Source organism: Branchiostoma belcheri, unplaced genomic scaffold (genome assembly GCF_001625305.1).
Source record: "Branchiostoma belcheri isolate BF01 breed outbred unplaced genomic scaffold, Haploidv18h27 scaffold11, whole genome shotgun sequence".
Lineage (NCBI taxonomy): Eukaryota > Metazoa > Chordata > Leptocardii > Amphioxiformes > Branchiostomatidae > Branchiostoma > Branchiostoma belcheri.
The window spans coordinates 2,426,318-2,447,769 of NW_017802491.1; the positions used below are offsets into that span (position 1 = coordinate 2,426,318).

General features: G+C 45.6%; 3 protein-coding genes across 3 annotated transcripts in view; all 3 read right to left on the reverse strand.

The window, feature by feature from the left end:
- The window catches only part of LOC109486171 (ATP-sensitive inward rectifier potassium channel 12-like), a 49,374-nt gene extending 48,099 nt beyond the window's left edge, over nt 1-1,275 (reverse strand). Inside the window, exon 1 of the mRNA XM_019789890.1 lies at nt 1,179-1,275. The gene's annotated coding sequence lies outside the window, so the exon portion shown is untranslated. The remainder of the gene's footprint in view (nt 1-1,178) is intronic.
- Nucleotides 1,276-4,112: 2,837 nt separating this feature from the next.
- On the reverse strand, nt 4,113-10,478 carry LOC109481876 (RNA-dependent RNA polymerase 1-like). Its single transcript, XM_019784510.1, has 10 exons — nt 9,843-10,478; nt 9,038-9,498; nt 8,727-8,891; nt 8,227-8,385; nt 7,873-7,998; nt 7,568-7,736; nt 7,233-7,317; nt 6,851-7,111; nt 4,721-6,591; nt 4,113-4,446 (listed from the first exon to the last, which is right to left on the reverse strand). Exons 1-10 carry the CDS (start codon nt 10,476-10,478, stop codon nt 4,228-4,230), a joined length of 4,152 nt encoding a protein of 1,383 aa, XP_019640069.1. The 3' UTR covers nt 4,113-4,227.
- A 3,469-nt stretch (nt 10,479-13,947) lies between these two features.
- On the reverse strand, nt 13,948-20,119 carry LOC109483270 (probable RNA-dependent RNA polymerase 1). Its single transcript, XM_019786266.1, is given in 11 exon segments — nt 13,948-14,399; nt 14,691-16,576; nt 16,881-17,141; nt 17,326-17,502; nt 17,609-17,796; nt 17,920-18,045; nt 18,277-18,435; nt 18,529-18,696; nt 18,882-18,934; nt 19,446-19,889; nt 19,891-20,119. Coding segments are annotated over 11 exon segments (3,882 nt in total). The 5' UTR covers nt 20,110-20,119; the 3' UTR covers nt 13,948-14,198.
- Nucleotides 20,120-21,452: the final 1,333 nt, after the last annotated feature.

Sequence of the window (21,452 nt, forward strand, 5' to 3'; positions counted from 1 at the left end):
TGCGGAGTGTATACACCAAGCAGACGTGACGCGTTTTAGGCTCGTTTTCTGTAAGATCTATAATATTGAACTGAAATAACACGTACAGCTTTCTGTTGTGCCAAAGAAATCGTGAAAACGTGCGCCGCTTAGAGACGTTAGTCTCTTCCTGATCTTTTGTGGGCTGGGATAATAGTTAGAAATTGAGAGTGATTGGCCAAAAAAGGTAGGATACTTGTCCTTTTTCAGGGTTATGGGAGCTCATTTTGCTTCGTTCCCAGCCAACAGAAGTCTCGTGGAGGCTACAGAAAACGTTGAAAAAACGAATCAAAACACGAATTATCTACCTTGAAATTGTCGTGTGGAACTGTTCAAGGTTACAGCTGGTCTTAGAGCAGGTGGACAGACCTGGCCTGGTCTTGTCTTGCCTTGTCACTTACGTTCTTGGACTCTATCTCTACAAACCATTACGAGTAAGCACCAGGAAGCCCCTGGGTGTTGTAAACTTTACCGGTAACTACTCTTAAGAGAAAGGAGCTTCATTAAAAGTGAACTATCCGGAGCTACGGACCAGCGCGGGCCAATTATTGTTTTTCTTTACCGCCATTGTAGACTGGGTTACTGGCAGAAATTGGATCGTTGAAAGTTTAATGACAACCACCCAGGACCGGCCATGGCGTGACTACCGTCAGACGGGGGCTGCCTCAGCAACAATGGGTGACGTCGTCTGGATATGTCACGTCAAGTTTCATGATATCAACACATCGGCATAGATATTCATAATTATTGGTTTGTCCGACATAAATATTGATGTATTGTTTCCTGACCGACATTTTCACAGCATACATCTTAATTGAATACGTCATATGTAAACATTTGGTACACCCTTGCCTCTGTATGTTATTAGGAAGACAAAATGGCATTTTAAGGACCATACAGATGCCCAAGGTATTTTGTTATACAGGACAGGTGTGTTTGGATCAATGTGCACGTGATAAAGGCCACCTTCTGTCTCTTCGAATTTCTAGACGATACAGATTGCCATTTTACTGCAGAGTCTATCTATATGGCATGGGCGAATAGAGCTGCATGAAATTGTAAAGCAATACTGTGCGCCTGTTGTATATCATACGACGTATACAGTACAAGCTTCAGAAGATGATATTTGCCACGCATAGTTTGACGGACGTACGACTCACCTGGTGTGAAGATGACATCAAAGCCTGCCCGCCAGGTTGCACAGGTACCCCCCTCCGGCGGTGTAGCCGCTGTGGTGTCCCTCCGCCGTGCGTCTCGGGCTGTTCGCCACCCCCTCCGCCCAACTACCACGCCGCGATGTCGTCACCCCCGCCTGCCGGTCGTTACTCATCGTTCTGGAGTGAGCGGGTCCGGCGGGAATTCTCCTACACGGTACGGCCCTGCAGCACGGCACACGTCTGGCCTTTCCAATCGCCAAGATGCAGATCCCCTATTCAGAATAATTTCATGCATGGGAACACCCAAGCTAATAACCATGTAATGGGGAATACGCTAGGACAGATCTATAGTACAGTCGTTAGGAAATGTGCGCGGTATGGGCCTTGGCATTGGACAGGATATTGTGTGTTCAATTAAGCGCGGAGACGCAGCAATGGTTGGTTAAAGATGCAGGGATGATGAACATATTGGATACAGCCTGCAGGTAGGTCAACGTGTGAAGGAAGGTCACGTAACCGTGCGGAAGGTCGGTTGCATGATCTTGTCGGTTGCTATGGTAACGTGATAAACTACGCGAAGACAGCTGGAGGAAACTTGGTAACTTCCTCACGTATCGTGACGTAAGATGTCATACGATCCTGCCATGCCATGTAATGGCAATGCATGTGTTAAACTAAGGATATCGGTGATATATACATGTATATGATGGCTTTACAAGAGGGAAACGACTAAATGTGAATATGCTGGCAAGGACCTAATTGCTTTACGACATGTGAGCTAAATGAAATATAGATAAACGTCTGGTCAAGAAATTACGGACGTGAACGTTGCTGGCGTGTCACGCGATCTGCACGGTTACAAACATGGCTGGCTTACCTGTAGATCCACACTCACGCAGCCGTTAAACCTCCCTCTAAATGCACCTGGCGATACCAGAAGTGATCGCCTTGCCGTCAGGACGTGGACGCTGCGGGGGAGAATTTATCCCGGCACTCCGGCGGCGGCCTGACCTGTATCCATCACATCACGCCGCGCTGAAGTCTCGCCTGTCCCCGCGTGAGCCGATTACTGTATGAGGTGGTGCGAAGCTATCGTTTGTGCGATAATGCCTCTGCCTCCCGGGATGAGCGGACTATTCACAACTAGTCATTGTTCACGGCTCTGTGGTGGGATTTATATACTTTCTCGTGTTATTTCCAAGAAAGGTTGATAATACGTCATACTCGCCCACGTATTTCACTCCGATGCTTATTGATTGGCGAATCTAAAAATAGATCCCAAACCAATTCCACTTGGAACCAGGTATGCCTTCGGTTCCCGTATCAACCTTCCAGTAATATTGACTACATAGAAAAGGTTCGATATTATCATCTTATTTATTTGTTTTTTTGTTTGCTTGTTTGTTTGTTTGATTAGGATCCCCAGTACATGTAGTGTAAATTCCACACTATTCCTCCTGGAGTCCGTAGTGAATCACCAATTTTCAGACTGTAGTGTTTGGACCATCGCACACCGGGGCATGCCGCTACTCTTTTTCGAAAGGTGTGGTAGGTTGTTGTCGTAAACGTTAGGCGGTGTAAATAACTATATCTATCTGTCTGCCCTCTTTCAGGACAGTTAAGATTGATTGACATTCCCCGCACTTCACGGTTGACGGTTTCCCAACACCCGCGGGACTGGCACTGACCTTGAGGCTGGCACTTAGGACAGCTGGCCCATCAATTATGCTAATTAAATTAATTTCATTTCCTTTGGTCCGTCACGAACCAAATGTTGTGTGAAGAACATGGGACGATGAGTAACCAATCTCGGCACTATGACGTACAGGGCACGCTTTTCATTACAGAGCGCGTGTACATTTTAAATTGGAGTTAATAATTTCCGGCGTGATTTCATTAGGTCGATGGACGATAGGCTCGTTGTGCGGAGGATAAAGTACAACTTGTCCAAGAATCCAATCACGGAAGGCCGGCCGGTCAGCATGAAAACATGATTGCTGGATTTATTAGACAAGCTGCAATCATGGCGACGGTTATTAACCATAGGGGACTCCAATATACTAACGTGATCGATTAGTGCTGCGCGCACGGACGGCATTGGCAATACCTACAGCATCGGTACACAGTTAATATACACCACGGGTGTTTTGGAAATACTTCAGGGGACAAGGAATCGTTTTTAAATGTTCTGGTCCGTAATACCCAGCAAATCCGCTGACTTAATGCTGTCGACCCTTATCATTTGAAGTGTTTGTCATTCGTCAGATATACTTGCTTTTTACATATCATACAAAAGGAAAGGGTAAATCCGAATGCATTAAGGAGATTTAAGCAAAAGCGGTGAGTTAGAACATGGCGCCATGGCGCCAGGGAGTATTATTGTGCCGATCATCATTTCAGCACCAAGGAAAGACCCCATTACCTGTGTAAATCACGCGGTGTGCCGTACTGGCAATGTCTGAATAGCATTGTATAACATACGCTTGTACATTTTCTTATGAAAACATTAAATATACACGATAAACCGTGGAAAATGAAGTTAATGGCATATGTTGCAATTTTCTAAGCGTTGCAGTGTGTCTGGTTTACATTACATTACATTTGCAGATCTGAGGAAGAATCAGGCTGCTAGTTATCCGTCTTCTGCTCCAAAGCAGTGCACTGTCTAGTGAATGTTTCTACTATCCGTTTATTATGCGTATTCATATGTACATATTTACATATCCTTGCTCCCTATGCCATAGTGCTGTTAAGAACTTTCACCGTTAACGGCATATGTTAACAAGACGTCCAAGGCAGAAGGATGTGCAAGGCGTGTGGATTTGCAACAATAAGAAACTGCGGATGCTAAATGGAGACACAAAAGCTACATATATTTCATATTTTACCCACATCTAATGACTTCCTCTGTCTAGACTTGTGACGCCGGTGTCACAGCGATCTTCTGGCGGGGGGGCGAAATCGCTAGCGATGCATCCCCGGGAGGGCAAAATCGCTGAGGGGGGGGGACGAGATCACTGTGACACCGGGATGACCTTAACGACATCGTGACCTAGGTCTTCCGTAATGTAACATTCTTCTTCTTATTCTTCTTATTCTTCTTCGTATTCTTAAACCTATCAATCAAATTGTCCATAACTAGCTGCAGCTCGTTGATGCTTTCCTCAGTACCAACCGCTGACAAGTGTCCCCGGTACGGTCCTCTGACGCGGCGCAGTGGCCGGACATGTACCTCCTGCACACCAGTGTCCCCCAACAGCTCCCGTTCTCGCTGTGCATGGAGAAAACATGACAGTTGAGACGGTACATCCGTTTTAATCTGTTTCCAAAAAGTAGATCTAAGACATTTCACTAATATCAGTGAAAGATGACAATAACTGGTGCTCATTGTTGGTCATTAAAAGTCATGAATACCCTACAGTGATTGCGTGGCATTGAGCAAGCTCTTTTACTGTAGGCTGACATTTTTGAGCGTTGCGTGTAAATTTTCTTTTGCGTTAAAATATGCGTTCAGAAAAAAATTAATTATCTATAGGGTGCTTTACCATTTCCTTGCGTCCGTAGAAATGTTGGTCCCACAGGTTTGGCGGTATTTCCATACCCCACTCCCAGAGTATTTCCTTAGTGGTGTCCGTCGTGCTTGTGAGCCGCCGAATATCTCCTGTCTGCGCCAACAGGTGGTACGCCACCAGCGCCTTGGCATGCAGGTTCTCTCTGGCGCTTGCGGGTAGTGACAACAACCTGCCGCGAATAGAAACCGAGGGGGTTTCCATGAATTCGTAAGAACTCAAATATTTCAGGAAACTGATGCAGAGTTCTCCTGTAGCTTTTCCTCCTAGTATGGAGAGCGAGTTGTAGAAATCATCTTCCTTTGTTCGCCGAAGGAAGATTTGCAGTTCTACGGTCTCATTTTGCGTTGTCATGCCCAAATCTTCAAAGAATCCTTGGTTGACAGCATAAGTCGTGAAGAGGAAAAGTAAGTCTGTCCGGTTAAGCTGAGAACAATGTTCCTTTCTCCATTGCAAGAGAAAGGAAACGAGGTGTATAACAGTAGCGTACCTCCTCATGTACATTAGGACATGATCTCCGCGACTGTGTCCGTCATCTTTTGGATCCATCAGATTCATAAAGGTAGTGTAGAACTGCGTCCCGTACACTTCATCTAAATCCTCTGTAATTCTGTCCAAGACTGGCTGTCGAATCAAGGAAGATGTTGTCCTTTTCTTCAGCTCAGCCAGAACGTCTGCCACCACCCAAGGGAAGCTGAGAAGACCAGGATTACCCACTCTGTAGGAGGCGTAGTACCAGGCAGACGCCTTTGCCATGACCTTCTCGGGACAGCGGTCTAAGTCCACGCTTTCCTCACCCCCGAAGTCATGAAAGAATTCCTGTCTGGTCTGTTTTCGAAGGTGGGCGATACGATCCTTTGCGATTCTTTCCGCCTCAAACCTCTCGTACCGGTCCTCCATGTGGGGACGCATGCTGACGATACAGCCTGATACAGCCTCGGCCTCTGTTGCGATTCCGTACTGCTTCATCAGATCCTGCAGCTTTTCGTTGTACTGATCTCTGGCCTCGCGAGAAGACACAGCATACCTTTTCCAGTTTTGATGGAAGAAAACCTTGTCAAGTTTGATTGTCTGACTGCCAATGTCCTTGTCTTCATGCAGGTGACTGCAAACCCGTTCAATCCTCTGACACTCCCGGAACATCTTACCCTGGACTGACTCTGACCTTCTTGTTGTCTTGCCCTTCTTCTTCCCCATAAAATCTGGATACTCGAAAGGTCTTTCGTCTTTTTCCAGAGAGGGACATACGCCTGTCTTTGGAAAATCGACAGCGTCAGAATGTTTTTTAGCTAAGCCAAGACATCTACTGGAAAATATGCCTCCTGCCAAGGTGTGTGCCGAAGCGAGATGTGCGTTTGCGATCTGGCCAAGTATGTCATTTTTAATGTACTCGACGATGAAGTCTTTGATGTCTTGGGTTTCGACGCGTGGTAGCCACTTCCTCTCCTGTGCTGTGAAGTCCATGGGCGTCTCGTTCGGCCCCGGGAATATCAGGTCAGGATACCAGGTGACGAAGTACTCATCTCCGTCCAGATCTCCTCCCGACATCTCGTTTGGATGCGGTCGCGGTCCTTTGGAGGGGAAGACGATGACGTCCACCATGTGGTACAGACCGGGAACGTCGACTGCCGTGAGTTTCCGGACGTCACCCGGATGAAAGCACGGGTTCCGTGTCACGACTACGTTATCTGTGAGAACTCTGGTCCTGCTACTCTTATCCGTGATATCCTCCCTGTACTGGACGAAGACTTCTCCGTACTTAAGGGTGCCTGTTTCGTCCAGGACACCCAACATGTTCCGGCCGTACTCGGGTGGGATCTCTATTCTCGCTCTTCGTCGAAGTTCTCCTGTAAAAAAACAATGATTTTTGTTTCATGATGCTGCTGCTGTTACACTGCTAAGAATCAAACAAACTACGCTTTGTGGTTTCATTTTTGAATGGAAATTGCTGGTCCTGGCAAGTATTAGTTACAGTGTGTGATCATGAATTTCTTTTCAATTTCTTTTCATGAAGTCCCAAGCCTCATGGCAACAAACTGAGCACTTAACTCTACCCACTATTCCATTGCATGAAGTCGTTGTCACTATAAAGAAATGATTCCTTACCAAGGGAACAGGTGAACATTTTCTGTAGCATGGCCCTGAAGAACGGCTCTGTGGTGACATGGAGTCCGCAGCGTGACAGTCTGCCCAAAGGCAGCCCAAGTGACTGCGCTGTTTTCTTAAGAGATTTGAAGGCCACGTCCTCTCTCACGAGCATGTCGGAGAGATTCTGGAGCGTCGTCTCTTGGAGCTTCTGAAAGTTCAGGTCAGGAACGCCTAACGCTGACAGGATAGTGATCACCTGTCTGTTCAGGTACAGTGGAGCTGGAAGACAGATCATAGGATTAGTAACTGTACGAAAACGGAATGGTAACTGTACAAAAATGATCCTTAGGTAACTTGAACGACTAAAAGTACGGAGCACTTGGCAATGGGTTTGAGTTACCTGGACGGCTGGTCATGCAAATCTCAATATTCTGGTCCGAGGACTTGAACTTCATCATGCTAGGCCGAACTTGCATTACATCTCCGCGAGAGCTGGGAAGATTTGGATCGACCGCCACCACACCCTTGACTCCTCCGTACCGGATCTGGTAGGCTGATGGTACTTCTCCTGTCTCACCACGTGCACGACCTATCTCTCTACACACCTGCAGTGAAACGGAACTGTTTTACTTGGACACATGTACAAGATTCAAACAAGCGACAACGTACTTGTTAGACATAAGAAATAACAGTGAAGCTGGTGGGTCAAAGAGGTTGATAGAGAGGTCTATTTACCTTTTGTGCCAATGACTGCGATATCTTGCCAATACCATCAGAGAAGCAGCACTCCTTTGATTTAATGTCAGGTATTTTAACCACCTCTCTGGTAGAGGTCTTGGCGATCACACTTGGTTCCGTGTTGGAGAAGCACTGGCCCATGCGTGCAAGCACGAGAGCAGGACATCTGAACAAGACGGACAAAAACAAAACGACACTGACCATGATGTTGGTACATTTGTACAGATGGTGAATCGATTTTCCTGACGCATGATTACATTACGGAACAATTACACGATAGGTTCAAATGGGAAGACCATTACTTGATGCCGGAGAAGTCCCCCATTTCCCTTCTGATGGAGTCGGCTGTGTTCTCCCCATCGGAAGCAAAGAACCAGACGTTGTGCTCCCTGAGTTGGCTGTTAGAAGCAGCTAGGAATTCGTAGTTCCTGTGGGACAAAGGGAAGTTTACTAGAGTATACTATGAGGTTGGCATGGCTAACCTGATTTCAAATGACACAGAAAAACAATGTGGTAAATGATAGAAGTATCCCTTTCTCTTAGGCAAGGGGAAGAGAAAAACATGTTATGCATTTCGGCGTTGTACGCTTGATTGATTCTGTTGCTACAAACGTGCTACATATGATTTTCTAAACTGATGAGGTAACTATTTGTACCTGTCCCAGACTCTCAGCCCTTCCTGCAGGACACGCTTGACATGTGTAAATGTCTCGTCCTCGCCTGGGACCAGCCGACCGAACGCTTGTAGTTTGCCAAAGTCTTCGTCACGAATGGACACCCTCATGAAGTTGTCCTCGCCGTACTTCCGTAAGATTCTACGTATAATTATAACGATATAGTCAAACCCACACCACTTGTTTCTGACACAAAAGCTATCTGCCACTAAAAAAACAAGACCACAGCATGTCCAGTACTAAAGTCGGCCACCAGGAGGCCAACATTTGACCTTGACCTTTGTCTTTCTAAAACCACAAATATGCGGAAACATACAAGGACACACACGCACACACACACACACACACACACACACACACACACACACACACACACACACACACACACACACACACACACACACACACACACACACACACACACACACACACACCAAAAACAATACCTCCATCTTCATGGAGGCAATGAGATAACCGCTAACCTGTTATCCCGTACTATTTCAGGGTGCATGAACATCAGACGGGTCGGTGTGACGAAGACACGGCGCACCTTGCGATGTGCAGCCGGGAACTGGGTCTGCTCTGTCCCCATAATGGTGTCTTTCATGGCCCGTAGCTGGCGTAGTGCACTATCGATGTCCGCAAATCTACCAAAATGATTACAAAGATAAATCAGATGATTACGGTTTCAAGTAAATCATTGGACACTAGTGGACGTTTAGCAAGTAGTAACTGGAAATTTCAATATCAATATTTATATTCATCAGTATGATAAAGTGAGAAAGATGATCACCTGTTATTTTCCACTGTAAGTGTTAGCCGTCGAAGTATTTCGCAGACAAAATCCGGCCCAAATTTCTTATCTTCCTCATCTCGAAGCTTTTGGAAGAAATGCCGGTCGATCTGGTCCATCACAGTGTACCCACGCGAGAGAAATACGCGCAGTGCGTAAACACAGTCGAAGTGCGCCGGCGACTTTTTTGGTGGTATCAGGGGTACTAGTGAAGGTTCATCATGTCGCACTGACACAAAGTTTGCTGTGAAGCCACAACTCTGACACAGTCGGGAGAGTACAGCATGGGGGGTGCTGGTCACGGCCCCGTCATTATCAATAACCAACTGGAGACAGGACGAATAGCCAAGATTGTTAGTTGTGCATCCTCCGAATGATGTAGTACGCTTCCAGACTGTCTGCGTATTGACAGATTCAATCTCGTCAACAAGACAGCCCCTGGCATTAACAGCTCTGAATACCTGAAAAATTGAATGATTCAGCTGCGTCTGTGTTATATGATAATTGGGAACCATTCGAAAGGCAGATTTACAAGTCAGAAAAGCCATATCAAGCCCCGTTCACACCAAACTGCTGTAATCGGTTTCGGTCCAGTTCCACCGAAGCCGGATTCAAGTGGCCCCATCTGAACGCTCCAAATCGCATTGAAAGCGAACGCGTGGCGCGAGGAGTGCGTTTTACCCGAATCGCGGTTCAGGCGGTTTAGTGTGAACAAGGCCTTAATCACTAGTATACGAACACAACATCAATAGCAACAACAAATTGGCACTTTTGTGTTGATAGGGAAAATCGCCATATACTCTACCTTCAGAGGATGTTTGAGGAAGAAGTACAGTTTTGTTTGTACATGGCTGTCGTTGACAAGGATGTAACTCTCCAGGTTGTCATAATCCACTTCGAACTTGTGAACACCTTCGTCCTCGGATGGTTTGAAGTGAACAGCGAGTTGCCTACGGTCATGTTCAAATGTCACTTGTCTCTCAAGTTTAGTCCTAATTGAGTCGTCCTCAGACTGGGAGCCATAGGCTGACGCGTCATAGTGGTTGACAAATGTGCTTCTTTCCTTAAAAGCACCAAGGGCAAATGTTTCCAGTTCGATATCAGAGTGAGCTGGGGTATTTCTCTCGGATTTGGAAAAAGCATGTGCTTCCTCGTCAGGAGTAAGCCATCCAAGTCCGAATATAGGTACTTTGCACCATTTCAATCTCAGAAAGCAGAAGAATTCTTCTGCAGTGTCAAATTCATCGTCATCCCGTGGCTGTAGTTCAAATTCAGTACTAGGGACAGCGTCTTGGTTCCATGTCTGATGACTACTTAAAGTAGTGGATGACACAACACGGGACCATCTTTTCATGAAGTTGTCCACGCCGCGTTTAACCTGGCTGTCTAACGGCCGTTCTAGGGTGACCGTCACCGGCAGAGTGAAGGAAGGGGCGCTCATTGTCGTTTACCTGGAATATCACATGATACCTAACGATGACAAAAACAAATGCATTGACATCAACTGTATAGTATACGTAATATTGGGACTGTTAGTGTTACCTATATATTAACATGTCTTCACTGAGATGACAATACATAATCATACACAAAACATGCCAATAGTCTTCGAACACCTATTTTGGTTTTGGTATTCCTTATGTCATGATAGAAAGCAGCTAGCTTTGACATCATGTACATCATAATGTTGGTTATGAAAGAATTACAAATTATAAGTGGGTTCTGTATCGGAAATCCCCCCCCCCAACTCAACAGGTTGTTTCTCACTCCAGTTGTGCGGAAAATAGCAGCTGGGGGTTTCCAACTAAGGTACGTCACGCAGGTCAGTAAACATGCAACCATTCACCGTAACCAGGTGACATGGGATTCCCCGTCAGGTGATGTCATCTGCCCCGTTAATATACTACACAATGTGGTCAGTTTAGTGCAGAATCCAATCATATAGGCCATAAAGCAGGCTAAATACTAGCACAAAGACAGGCAACAGTTCTGTGTTTCATTCGCGGCCCATCAGAAAACGTTAATGAACGACACTGTTAGTGGTAATACTGTGAAGCTCAGTGACGCCGCACACTTGTACTTCTAGAACTGAGAACCTTCGAGTAACACTCTTGCTCACTTCCTGAAAGAATATAAATTCCTATAGCTCTCACCAGCCCGAGTTGTGAAACAAAACAAGCGATCTGAACGGATGAATGTTGTGTGACTGTTCTAGTTGACAGCAATTTTACAATAGAGGAAGTTTTGATATAACTACCCTACACGGAAGGACGAACCATTCACGATCCGTTAGCGCCAGCGGGTACTAGGGTGCAGTTTGTGTGTTCCATGACTCACCTGTAGCGCAGTACACCAACTTACAGCCAGTCATTCTGTCGATAGAAGGAGAATGGGCACCTGTTGAATGCCGCTCTTGGCTGACACCAACGCACACAAGCCGACGGAAATACCTGTGAGTTCCCCTACCGTTTCGTCAGGGTTTTACCCAGGGTTTCGCCAGTTGTATAATTAGCCTGTTGTGAGCCAGACGGTATCAGGTACCGTGCGGGGGTAAAGGTCGAGCTAAATGAAATATAGATAAACGTCTGGTCAAGAAATTACGGACGTGAACGTTGCTGGCGTGTCACGCGATCTGCACGGTTACAAACATGGCTGGCTTACCTGTAGATCCACACTCACGCAGCCGTTAAACCTCCCTCTAAATGCACCTGGCGATACCAGAAGTGATCGCCTTGCCGTCAGGACGTGGACGCTGCGGGGGAGAATTTATCCCGGCACTCCGGCGGCGGCCTGACCTGTATCCATCACATCACGCCGCGCTGAAGTCTCGCCTGTCCCCGCGTGAGCCGATTACTGTATGAGGTGGTGCGAAGCTAGCGTTTGTGCGATAATGCCACTGCCTCCCGGGATGAGCGGACTATTCACAACTAGTCATTGTTCACGGCTCTGTGGTGGGATATATATACTTTCTCGTGTTATTTCCAAGAAAGGTGGATAATACGTCATACTCGCCCACGTATTTCACTCCGATGCTTATTGATTGCCGGCAATCAGATTGGCGAATCTAAAAATAGATCCCAAACCAATTCCACTTGGAACCAGGTATGCCTTCTGTTTCCGTATCAACCTTCCAGTAATATTGACTGCATAGAAAAGGTTCGATATTATCATCTTATTTATTTGTTTGTTTGTTTGCTTGTTTGTTTGTTTAATTAGGATCCCCAGTACATGTAGTGTAAATTCCACACTATTCCTCCTGGAGTCCGTAGTGAATCACCAATTTTCAGACTGTAGTGTTTGGACCATCGCACACCGGGGCATGCCGCTACTCTTTTTCGAAAGGTGTGGTAGGTTGTTGTCGTAAACGTTAGGCGGTGTCTATAACTATATCTATCTGTCTGCCCTCTTTCAGGACAGTTAAGATTGATTGACATTCCCCGCACTTCACGGTTGACGGTTTCCCAACACCCGCGGGACTGGCACTGACCTTGAGGCTGGCACTTAGGACAGCTGGCCCATCAATTATGCTAATTAAATTAATTTCATTTCCTTTGGTCCGTCACGAACCAAATGTTGTGTGAAGAACATGGGACGATGAGTAACCAATCTCGGCACTATGACGTACGGGGCACGCTTTTCATTACAGAGCGCGTGTACATTTTAAATTGGAGTTAATAATTTCCGGCGTGATTTCATTAGGTCGATGGACGATAGGCTCGTTGTGCGGAGGATAAAGTACAACTTGTCCAAGAATCCAATCACTGAAGGCCGGCCGGTCAGCATGAAAACATGATTGCTGGATTTATTAGACAAGCTGCAATCATGGCGACGGTTATTAACCATAGGGGACTCCAATATACTAACGTGATCGATTAGTGCTGCGCGCACGAACGGCATTGGCAATACCTACAGCATTGGTACACAGTTAATATACACCACGGGTGTTTAGGAAATACTTCTGGGGACAAGGAATCGTTTATTAATGTTCTGGTCCGTAATACCTAGCAAATCCGCTGACTTAATGCTGTCGACCCTTATCATTTGAAGTGTTTGTCATTCCTCAGATATACTTTATTTGTACATTTCTTACATTTGTACAAAAGAAAAGGGTAAATCCGAATGCATTTAGGAGATTTAGCAAAAGCGGCGTGTTAGAACATGGCGCCAGGGAGTATTATTGAGCCGATCATTATTTCAGCACCAAGGAAAGACCCCGTTACCTGTGTAAATCTCGCGTTGTGCCGTACCGGCAATGTCTGACATTGCATAACGTACAGTTGTACCTACGTACATATGAACACATTAAATATACACGATAAACCGTTGAAAATGAAGTTAATGGCATATGTTGCAACATTCTGTACATTTATTATACATGTACATATTTACATATCCTTGCTCCTTACACCACAGTGCTGTTAAGAACTTTCAACGTTAACGGCATATGTTAAGAAATCCTAGGTGTAAGGATTTTAAAAAACTGCGGATGCTAAATGCAGACACAAAAGCTACGTATATTTGATATTTTACCCACATCTGATCACTTTGTCGAGATTTCGACTGGTTACGCCGGTGACACAGCGATCTCGCCCCCCCCCTCCCCGTGATTTTGCCCTCCCGCTAGTGATCATTTCATACATTTGTACAAAAAGGAGGGGTAAATCCGACTGCATTTAGGGTAATTCCGAATGCATCTCTTCCCCCTTTAGCAATTTGCCCCCCCCCATGCAAAATCAATTATGTCCTCGAAAACTTCGTTTTAGCATGTCCAAGTACTACATGGATAGCTAAAACGAAGCTTTCGAGGAAATAACTGAGAGTACACACATTTCATGTATACTTCTAATCATAGTATTTCGTTGTATTCGGAATTATTTTACCAATGACACTTTAAGTAAAATCCTGCGTTGTTGAGATGCGTGTGCTGATGAGTGTAGCGACAGAGAATACTTTAACCAAGAAGGCTACTTTCTTGCTTCAATAATGTCGCCATAATAACATTGTTAGAATTGTTAATCAAATTTGTGTACATGCCATACTTGTGGTACGGTGTAAAAGAGTAGATCAAATAAAGGGCCGGAGGGGGCCAAATCGCTAGCGATCTCAACCCCGGGGAGTGCGAAATCGTTAGGGGCGAGATCGCTGTGACACCGGGATGACTTTATCGACGTCTTGACCAAGGTCTTCTGTAATGCATATTCTTGAATCTATCAATCAAATTTTCCATAACTAGCTGCAGCTCATTGATGCTTTCTTCAGTACCAACCGCTGACAAGTGTCCCCGGTACGGTCCTCGGACGCGGCGCAGTAGCCGGACATGTACCTCCTGTACACCAGTGTCCCTCAACAGCTCCTGTTCTCGCTGTGCATGGAGAAAACATGAAAGTTGAGACGGTGCACCTGTTTTTACCTATTTCCACAACGTAGGTCTAAGACATTTCACTAATATCAGTGAAAGATGACAATAACTGATACTCAAAGTTTCTCATTGAAAGTCGTGAATACCCTACAGTGATCCTACGCCGCATTGAGCAACCTCTTTCACTGTAGGCTGACATTTTTGAGTGTTGGCAAGTAAATTGTCTTATACGTTAAAATATGCGTTCAGAAGAGGCTTATGGCCTTTTATCAATTCAATAGGAGGGTGCTTTACCGTTTCCATGCGTCTGTAGAAATGTTGGTCCCACAGGTTTGGCGGTATTTCCATACCCCACTCCCAGAGTATTTCCTTATTGGTGTCCGTCGTGCTTGTAAGCCGCCAAATATCTCCTGTCTGCGCCAACAGGTGGTACGCCACCAGCGCCTTGGCATGCAGGTTCTCTTTGGCGCTTCTGGGTAGTAACGACAACCTGACGGGAATATCACACGAGAAGGTCACCATCATCTCCATGAATTCGTGAGAACTCAAGTATTTCAGGAAACTGATGCAGAGTTCTCCTGTAGCTTTTCCTCCTAGTATGGAGAGCGAGTTGTAGAAATCATTTTCCTTTGTTCGCCGAAGGAAGATTTGCAGTTCTACGGTCTCATTTCGCGTTGGCATGCCCAAATCTTCAAAGAAGCCTTGGTTGACAGCATAAGTCGTGAAGAGAAAAAGTAAGTCTGTCCGGTTAAGCTGAGAACAATGTTCCTTTCCCCATTGCAAGAGAAAGGAAACGAGGTGTATGACAGTAGCGTACCTCCTCATGTACATCAGGACATGATCTCGGCGACTGTGTCCGTCATCTTTTGGATCCATCAGATTCATAAAGGTAGTGTAGAACTGCGTCCCGTACAATTCAGCTAAATCATTTGTGATTCTGTCCACGATTGGCTGTTGCACCAATGAAGGTATGTCTGTTGTTCTTATCTTTAGCTCAGCCAGAACGTCTGCCACCACCCAAGGGAAGCTGAGAAGACCAGGATTACCCATGCTGTACGAGGAGATGTACCAGGCAGACGCCTTTGCCATGACCTTCTCAGGACAGTGGTCTAAGTCTACGTTTTCCTCACCCCCGAAATCATGAAAGAACTCTTGTCTGGTCTGTTTTCGAAGGTGGGCGATACGATCCTTCGCGATTCTTTCAGCCTCAAACCTCTCGTACCGGTCCTCCATGTGGGGACGCATTCTAACGATACAGCCTGATACGGCCTCGGCTTCTGTTGCGATCCCATACTGATTCATTAGATCCTGCAGTCGTTCATTGTACTGATCTCTGGCCTGGTGAGAACTCACGGTGTACTTTTTGTGGTCTTGGTGGATGAAAGCTTGGTCAACCTCGACTGTCTGACTCCCAATGTCCTTATCTTCATGTAGGTGACTGCAAACCCGTTCAATCGTCTGACATTCCCGGTACATCTTACCCTGGACTGACTCTGACCTTCTTGTTGTCTTGCCTTTCTTCTTCCCCATAAAATCTGGATACTCCAAAGGTCTTTCGTCTTTTTCCAGAGAAGGACATACGCCTGTCTTTGGAAAATCCACAGCATCGGAATGTTTTTTAGCTAAGCCAAGACATTTACTGGAAAATATGCCTCCCGGTAAGGTGTGTGCCGAAGCGAGATGTGCGTTTGCGATCTGTCCAAGAATGTCATTTTTAATGTACTCGACGATGAAGTCTTTGATGTCTTGGGTTTCAACACTTGGTAGCAACTTCTTCCCCTGTGATGTAAAGTCCATAGGCTTCAGATTCGGCCTCGGGAATATCAGGTCAGGATACCAGGTGACGAAGTACTCGTCTCCGTCCAGGTCTCCTCCAGACATCTCGTTTGGATGCGGTCGCTGTCCTTTGGAGGGGAAGACGATGACGTCGACCATGTGGTGCAGTTTGGGAACGTCGACTGCCCTGAGTTTCCGGACGTCTCCCGGGTGAAAGCACGGGTTCCGTGTCACGACTACGTTATCTGTGAGAACTCTGGCCCTGCTACTCTTGTCCGCGATGTCCTCCGTGTACTGGACGAAGACTTCCCCGTACTCTAGTGTGCCTGTTTCGTCCAGGACACCCAACATGTTTCTTCCGTACTCAGGTGGGATCTCTATTCTCGCTTTTCGTCGTAGTTGTCCTGTAGGGATAATTAGCTTTTCGTCAGTTTAATGCAAACAAGCTTTTGTACATCATTGCGAAGAATCAAATTTGTTGTGTCGTTTCAAAGGACGTTGACAAGAACTAGCAGCGGTATCTAACTGACAATCCACAAGAGTAAAGCAGCCGCGTATCAACAAGAGTGGTATGTTTTCATTCGGTGATGAAATCACCGCTCACATGATAAAAGAGGATATTGCTGGCCTTCAAATGTTTGCCCTGGGGTGGGCAGTCATTCTGATACATATAAAAGAAGTCAGCGCCAGGAAGAATTGATTCTTTACCGAGGAAACAGGTGAACATTTTCTGTAACATGGCTCTGAAGAATGGCTCTGTAGTGATATGAAGTCCGCAGCGTGACAGTTTACCCAAAGGGAGCACAAATGGCTGCGCCCGTCTCTTCAGAGATTTGAAGGCCACGTGCTCCGACACAAGCATGTCGGAGAGATTCTGGAGCATCGTCTCTTGGAGGTTCTGGAAGTTCAGGTCAGGAACGCCTAACGCTGATAGGATAGTTATCACTTGTCTGTTCAGGTACAGTCGAGCTGGAAAACAAAATTGGTAACTGTACAATAATGAACACGAGGAAACAAAAAAAAAGAAGCTCATAAATTCAGACGTAGTTGTGTGCAAATAGATTCCTCGAACATAATTACAATGCATGTCATATAATTAGTTGGCAAAACCGATGCATTCGGTAAGGATAGAATCCATGATCTTTGAGTTTACCTGGATGGCTGGTCATGCAGATCTCAATATTCTCGTCCGAAGACATGAACTTAATCATACTCGGTCGAACTTGCATGACATCTCCGGGAAGATATGGATCGACTGCCACCACACCCTTGATCCCTCCATACCGGATCTGGTAGGCTGACGGTACCTCTGTCTCACCACGTGTACGGCCTATCTCTCGACACACCTTGAGTGAAACGACATCGCCAGTTTAGTGGGACACAAGACAAAAACACCAGTGCCAACTTTAGATAAGCTGTAGAGGTCGATAAAATACGTCCATGTACCTTCTGTGCCAGTGACTGTGATATCTTGCCAATACCATCAGAGAAGCAGTAGACTGGATTCTCGCCAGCTTCTTTCTCAGGTATTCTGACCACCTCTCTGTCAGAGGTCTTGGCGACCACACTTGGTTCGGTGTTGGAGAAGCATTGGCCCATACGCGCAAGCACGGTAGCGGGGCATCTGAACAAGACGGACAAAAAACACAACTGACCATAATGTTGGTACGTTTGTACAGGTGTTGAATCCTCTGCTAACATAATTCTATGAAAGGGACCAGGTAGATCCAAATTGGAAGGCTGTTACCTGATGTGAGAGAAATCCCCCATTTCTCTTCTGATGGACTCGGCTGTGTTCTTCCCGTCAGAAGCAAAGAACCAGACGTTATGCTCCCTGAGTTGGCTGTTGGAAGCGGCTAGAAATTCGTAGTTCCTGTTGGACAAAGGGAAGTTTACTATGAGGTTGGCATGGGCAACCTGATTTCAAATGGCAAAGAAAAACAATGATAGAATTACCCCATTCTCCTAGACGAGGGGAAAAGAAAAAACCGACACAACATGGTACTAGTAGTATACTTTTCGGCGTTGTACGCATGGTCGATTCTGTTATGCCATACAAGGTGCTACATATAATTTTCTAAACTTAATTGTCAAGTCTCTGTACCTGTCTCCGAGTTTCATCCCGTCCTGAAGGACACAATTGACATGTGTAAATGTCTCCTCCTCGCCTGGGGCCAGCCAACCCACCGCTTGTAGTTTGCCAAAGTCTTCGTCACGAATGGACACTCTCATGAAGTTGTCCTCGCCGTACTTCCGTAAGATTCTACATGTAAACGATAAATTCATGAATGAGCTTCCAAATATTTAACAAAAAGCTGCTGGCGTAATATATAATATCAGTGAGCTAATTTCATACCTGTTATCCCGTACTATTTCAGGGTGCATGAACATCAGACGGGTCGGCGTGACGAAGACACGGCGCACCGTGCGGTGTGCAGCCGGGAACTGGACCTGCTCTGCCTCCATGATGATGTCTCTCATGGCCAGTAGCTGGTGTAGTGCAGTGTCAATTTCCGCAAATCTACCGAAATGATTACAAGCAATTGATAAATTAGATGATTACGGTTGCAAGTAAAACATTGGACAATATTGGACGTGTAGGAAGTATTAACGTGTTACGTTACACCGAATTCGAAAAGTGAGAAAGATGATCACCTGTTATTTTCCACAGTAAGTGTTAGCCGTCGAAGTATTTCGCTCACAAAACCAGCACCAAATCGTTCTTCCTCCGTTCGAAGTTTTTGGAAGAAATACCGATCGACCTGGTCTCTCACAGTGTACCCGCGCGAGAGAAATACGCGCAGTGCGTAAACACAATCGAAGTGCGTCAGCGACTGTTCTAACGCCAAGGGTACGGGCGGTGGAGGTCGAACATGTCGCACTGACACAAAGTTTGCTGTGAAGCCACAACTCTGGCACAGGCGGCTGAGTACAGCATGGGGGGTGCCGGTCACTGTGCCGTCATTATCAATAACCAACTGGAGACAGGACGAATAGCCAAGATCTTGACTTGTACATCCTCCGAATGATGTGGTACGCTTCCAAACTGTCTGTGCGTTGACAGATTCAATCCTCTCAACACGACAGCCCCTGGCATTGACAGCTCTGAATACCTGAAAAATTGAGTATTATATGATAATTGGGCATTATTCATTGGCGGATTTACAAGGATATTAACCACCAGTATCTTATAACACAAGAGCACAACAACAACGTTACAGCGAATTAGCTGTTTGGTCGTATTTATCTCGGAAAAATCGCCACCAACTCTACCTTTAAGGGATGCTTGAGGAAGAAGTACAGCCCTGTTTGTACATAGCTGTCGTACACGAGGATGTAACTCTCCAGGTTGTCATAATCCACTTCGAACTTGTGAACACCTTCGTCTTCCGATGGCTTGAAGTGAACCGCGAGCTGCTTTCGGTCATGTTCAAAGGTCACCTGTCTCTCGAGCTCAAGTCTAATCGCAGGTCTAATACTACTGGCGTCGTCCTCAAACGGGGAGCCATAGGCTGAAGCGTCATAGTGGATGATAAATGTGCTTCTCTCTTGAAAAGCACCAAGAGCAAATGTTTTCAGTCTGATATCAGAGTGAGCTGGGGTGTTTCTCTCGGATTTGGAAAAAGCATTTGCTTCCTCGTCAGCAGTAAGCCACCCAAGTCCGAATACAGGTACTTTACACCATTCCAATCGCAGGAAACAGAAGAATGCTTCTGCATGCAGTGTCAAATTCATCGTCACCCCGTGGTTGTAGCTTGAATTCAGTACTGGGGACAGCGTCTTGGTTCCATGTCTGATGACTACTTAAAGTAGTGGATGACACAACACGGGAGCATCTTCTCATGAAGTTGTCCACGCCCCTTTTAACCTGGCTGTCTAACGACCGTTCTAGGGTGACCGTCACCGGCAGAGTGAAGGAAGGGGCGCTCATTGTCATTTACCTGGCATATCACATGGTACCTAACGATGTACGAAAACAAATGCATCAATTGTATAGTATACGTAATGTTGGGACTGTTAGTGTTACCTATATATTAACATGTCTTCACTGAGATGACAATACATAATCATACACAAAACATGCCAATAGTCACGTGACTTCGAACACCTATTTTGGTTTTGGTATTCCTTATGATAGAAAGCAGCTAGCTTTGACATCATGTACATCATAATGTTGGTTATGAAAGAATTACAAATTATAAGTGGGTTCTAAGAATCTGCCAATATTGTAGTTTAGGTAAAGTAGAAGACGAGGTACATTTTATTGTGGATTGTTCCATGTATGACAGCGAAAGAAACGTTCTTTTCGATTTTGTGTCAAGCAAATACTCCCAATTTAAGTATTTGAATAGTATAGAGAAATTTATATTCCTTGTAGTCTTTAACAAACCAGCTCTAACTACTCATACAGCCAACTACATTTATAAGATTACCAGAAAGCGAGAGGAAGTTGAAAGTACTTGTGTACTATAGCCGTTTTATTATCAACATTGATGATGTTATTTTTTTACATTGTACTTTGTCAATATGTGACCTGTCTTTAGCCCAGTGGGGCAAAATGTACAATAAAGGTCTTCATTCATTCATTCATTCATTCATTCATTCATTCATTGTATCGGAAATTCCCCCCCCCCCAACTCAACAGGTTGTTTCTCACTCCAGTTGTGCGGAAAATAGCAGCTGGGGGTTTCCAACTAAGGTACGTCACGCAGGTCAGTAAACATTCAACCATTCACCGTAACCAGGCGCCAGGGGATTCCCCGTCAGGTGATGTCATCTGCCCCGTTTATATACTACACAATGTGGTCAGTTTAGTGCAGAATCCAATCATATAGGCCATAAAGCAGGCTAAATACTACCACAAAGATAGGCAACAGTTGTGTGTTTCATTCGCGGCCCATCAGAAAACGTTAATGAACGACACTGTTAGTGGTAATACTGTGAAGCTCAGTGACGCCGCACACTTGTACTTCTAGAACTGAGAACCTTCGAGTAACACTCTTGCTCACTTCCTGAAAGAATATAAATTCCTATAGCTCTCACCAGCCCGAGTTGTGAAACAAAACAAGCGATCTGAACGGATGAATGTTGTGTGACTGTTCTAGTTGACAGCAATTTTACAATAGAGGAAGTTTTGATATAACTACCCTACACGGAAGGACGAACCATTCACGATCCGTTAGCGCCAGCGGGTACTAGGGTGCAGTTTGTGTGTTCCATGACTCACCTGTAGCGCAGTACACCAACTTACAGCCAGTCATTCTGTCGATAGAAGGAGAA

Bases quoted from the DNA above. Each gene is read 5' to 3' on its own strand.
- LOC109481876 (XM_019784510.1), bottom strand. From the start codon at position 10,478: ATGAGCGCCCCTTCCTTCACTCTGCCGGTGACGGTCACCCTAGAACGG. The intron at 6,592-6,850 runs GTAAGGAATCAT...GTTTTTTTACAG, and splicing joins AATGTTCACCTGTTCCCTTG to GAGAACTTCGACGAAGAGCG. The intron at 4,447-4,720 runs GTAAAGCACCCT...CTCCATGCACAG, and splicing joins TCTACGGACGCAAGGAAATG to CGAGAACGGGAGCTGTTGGG.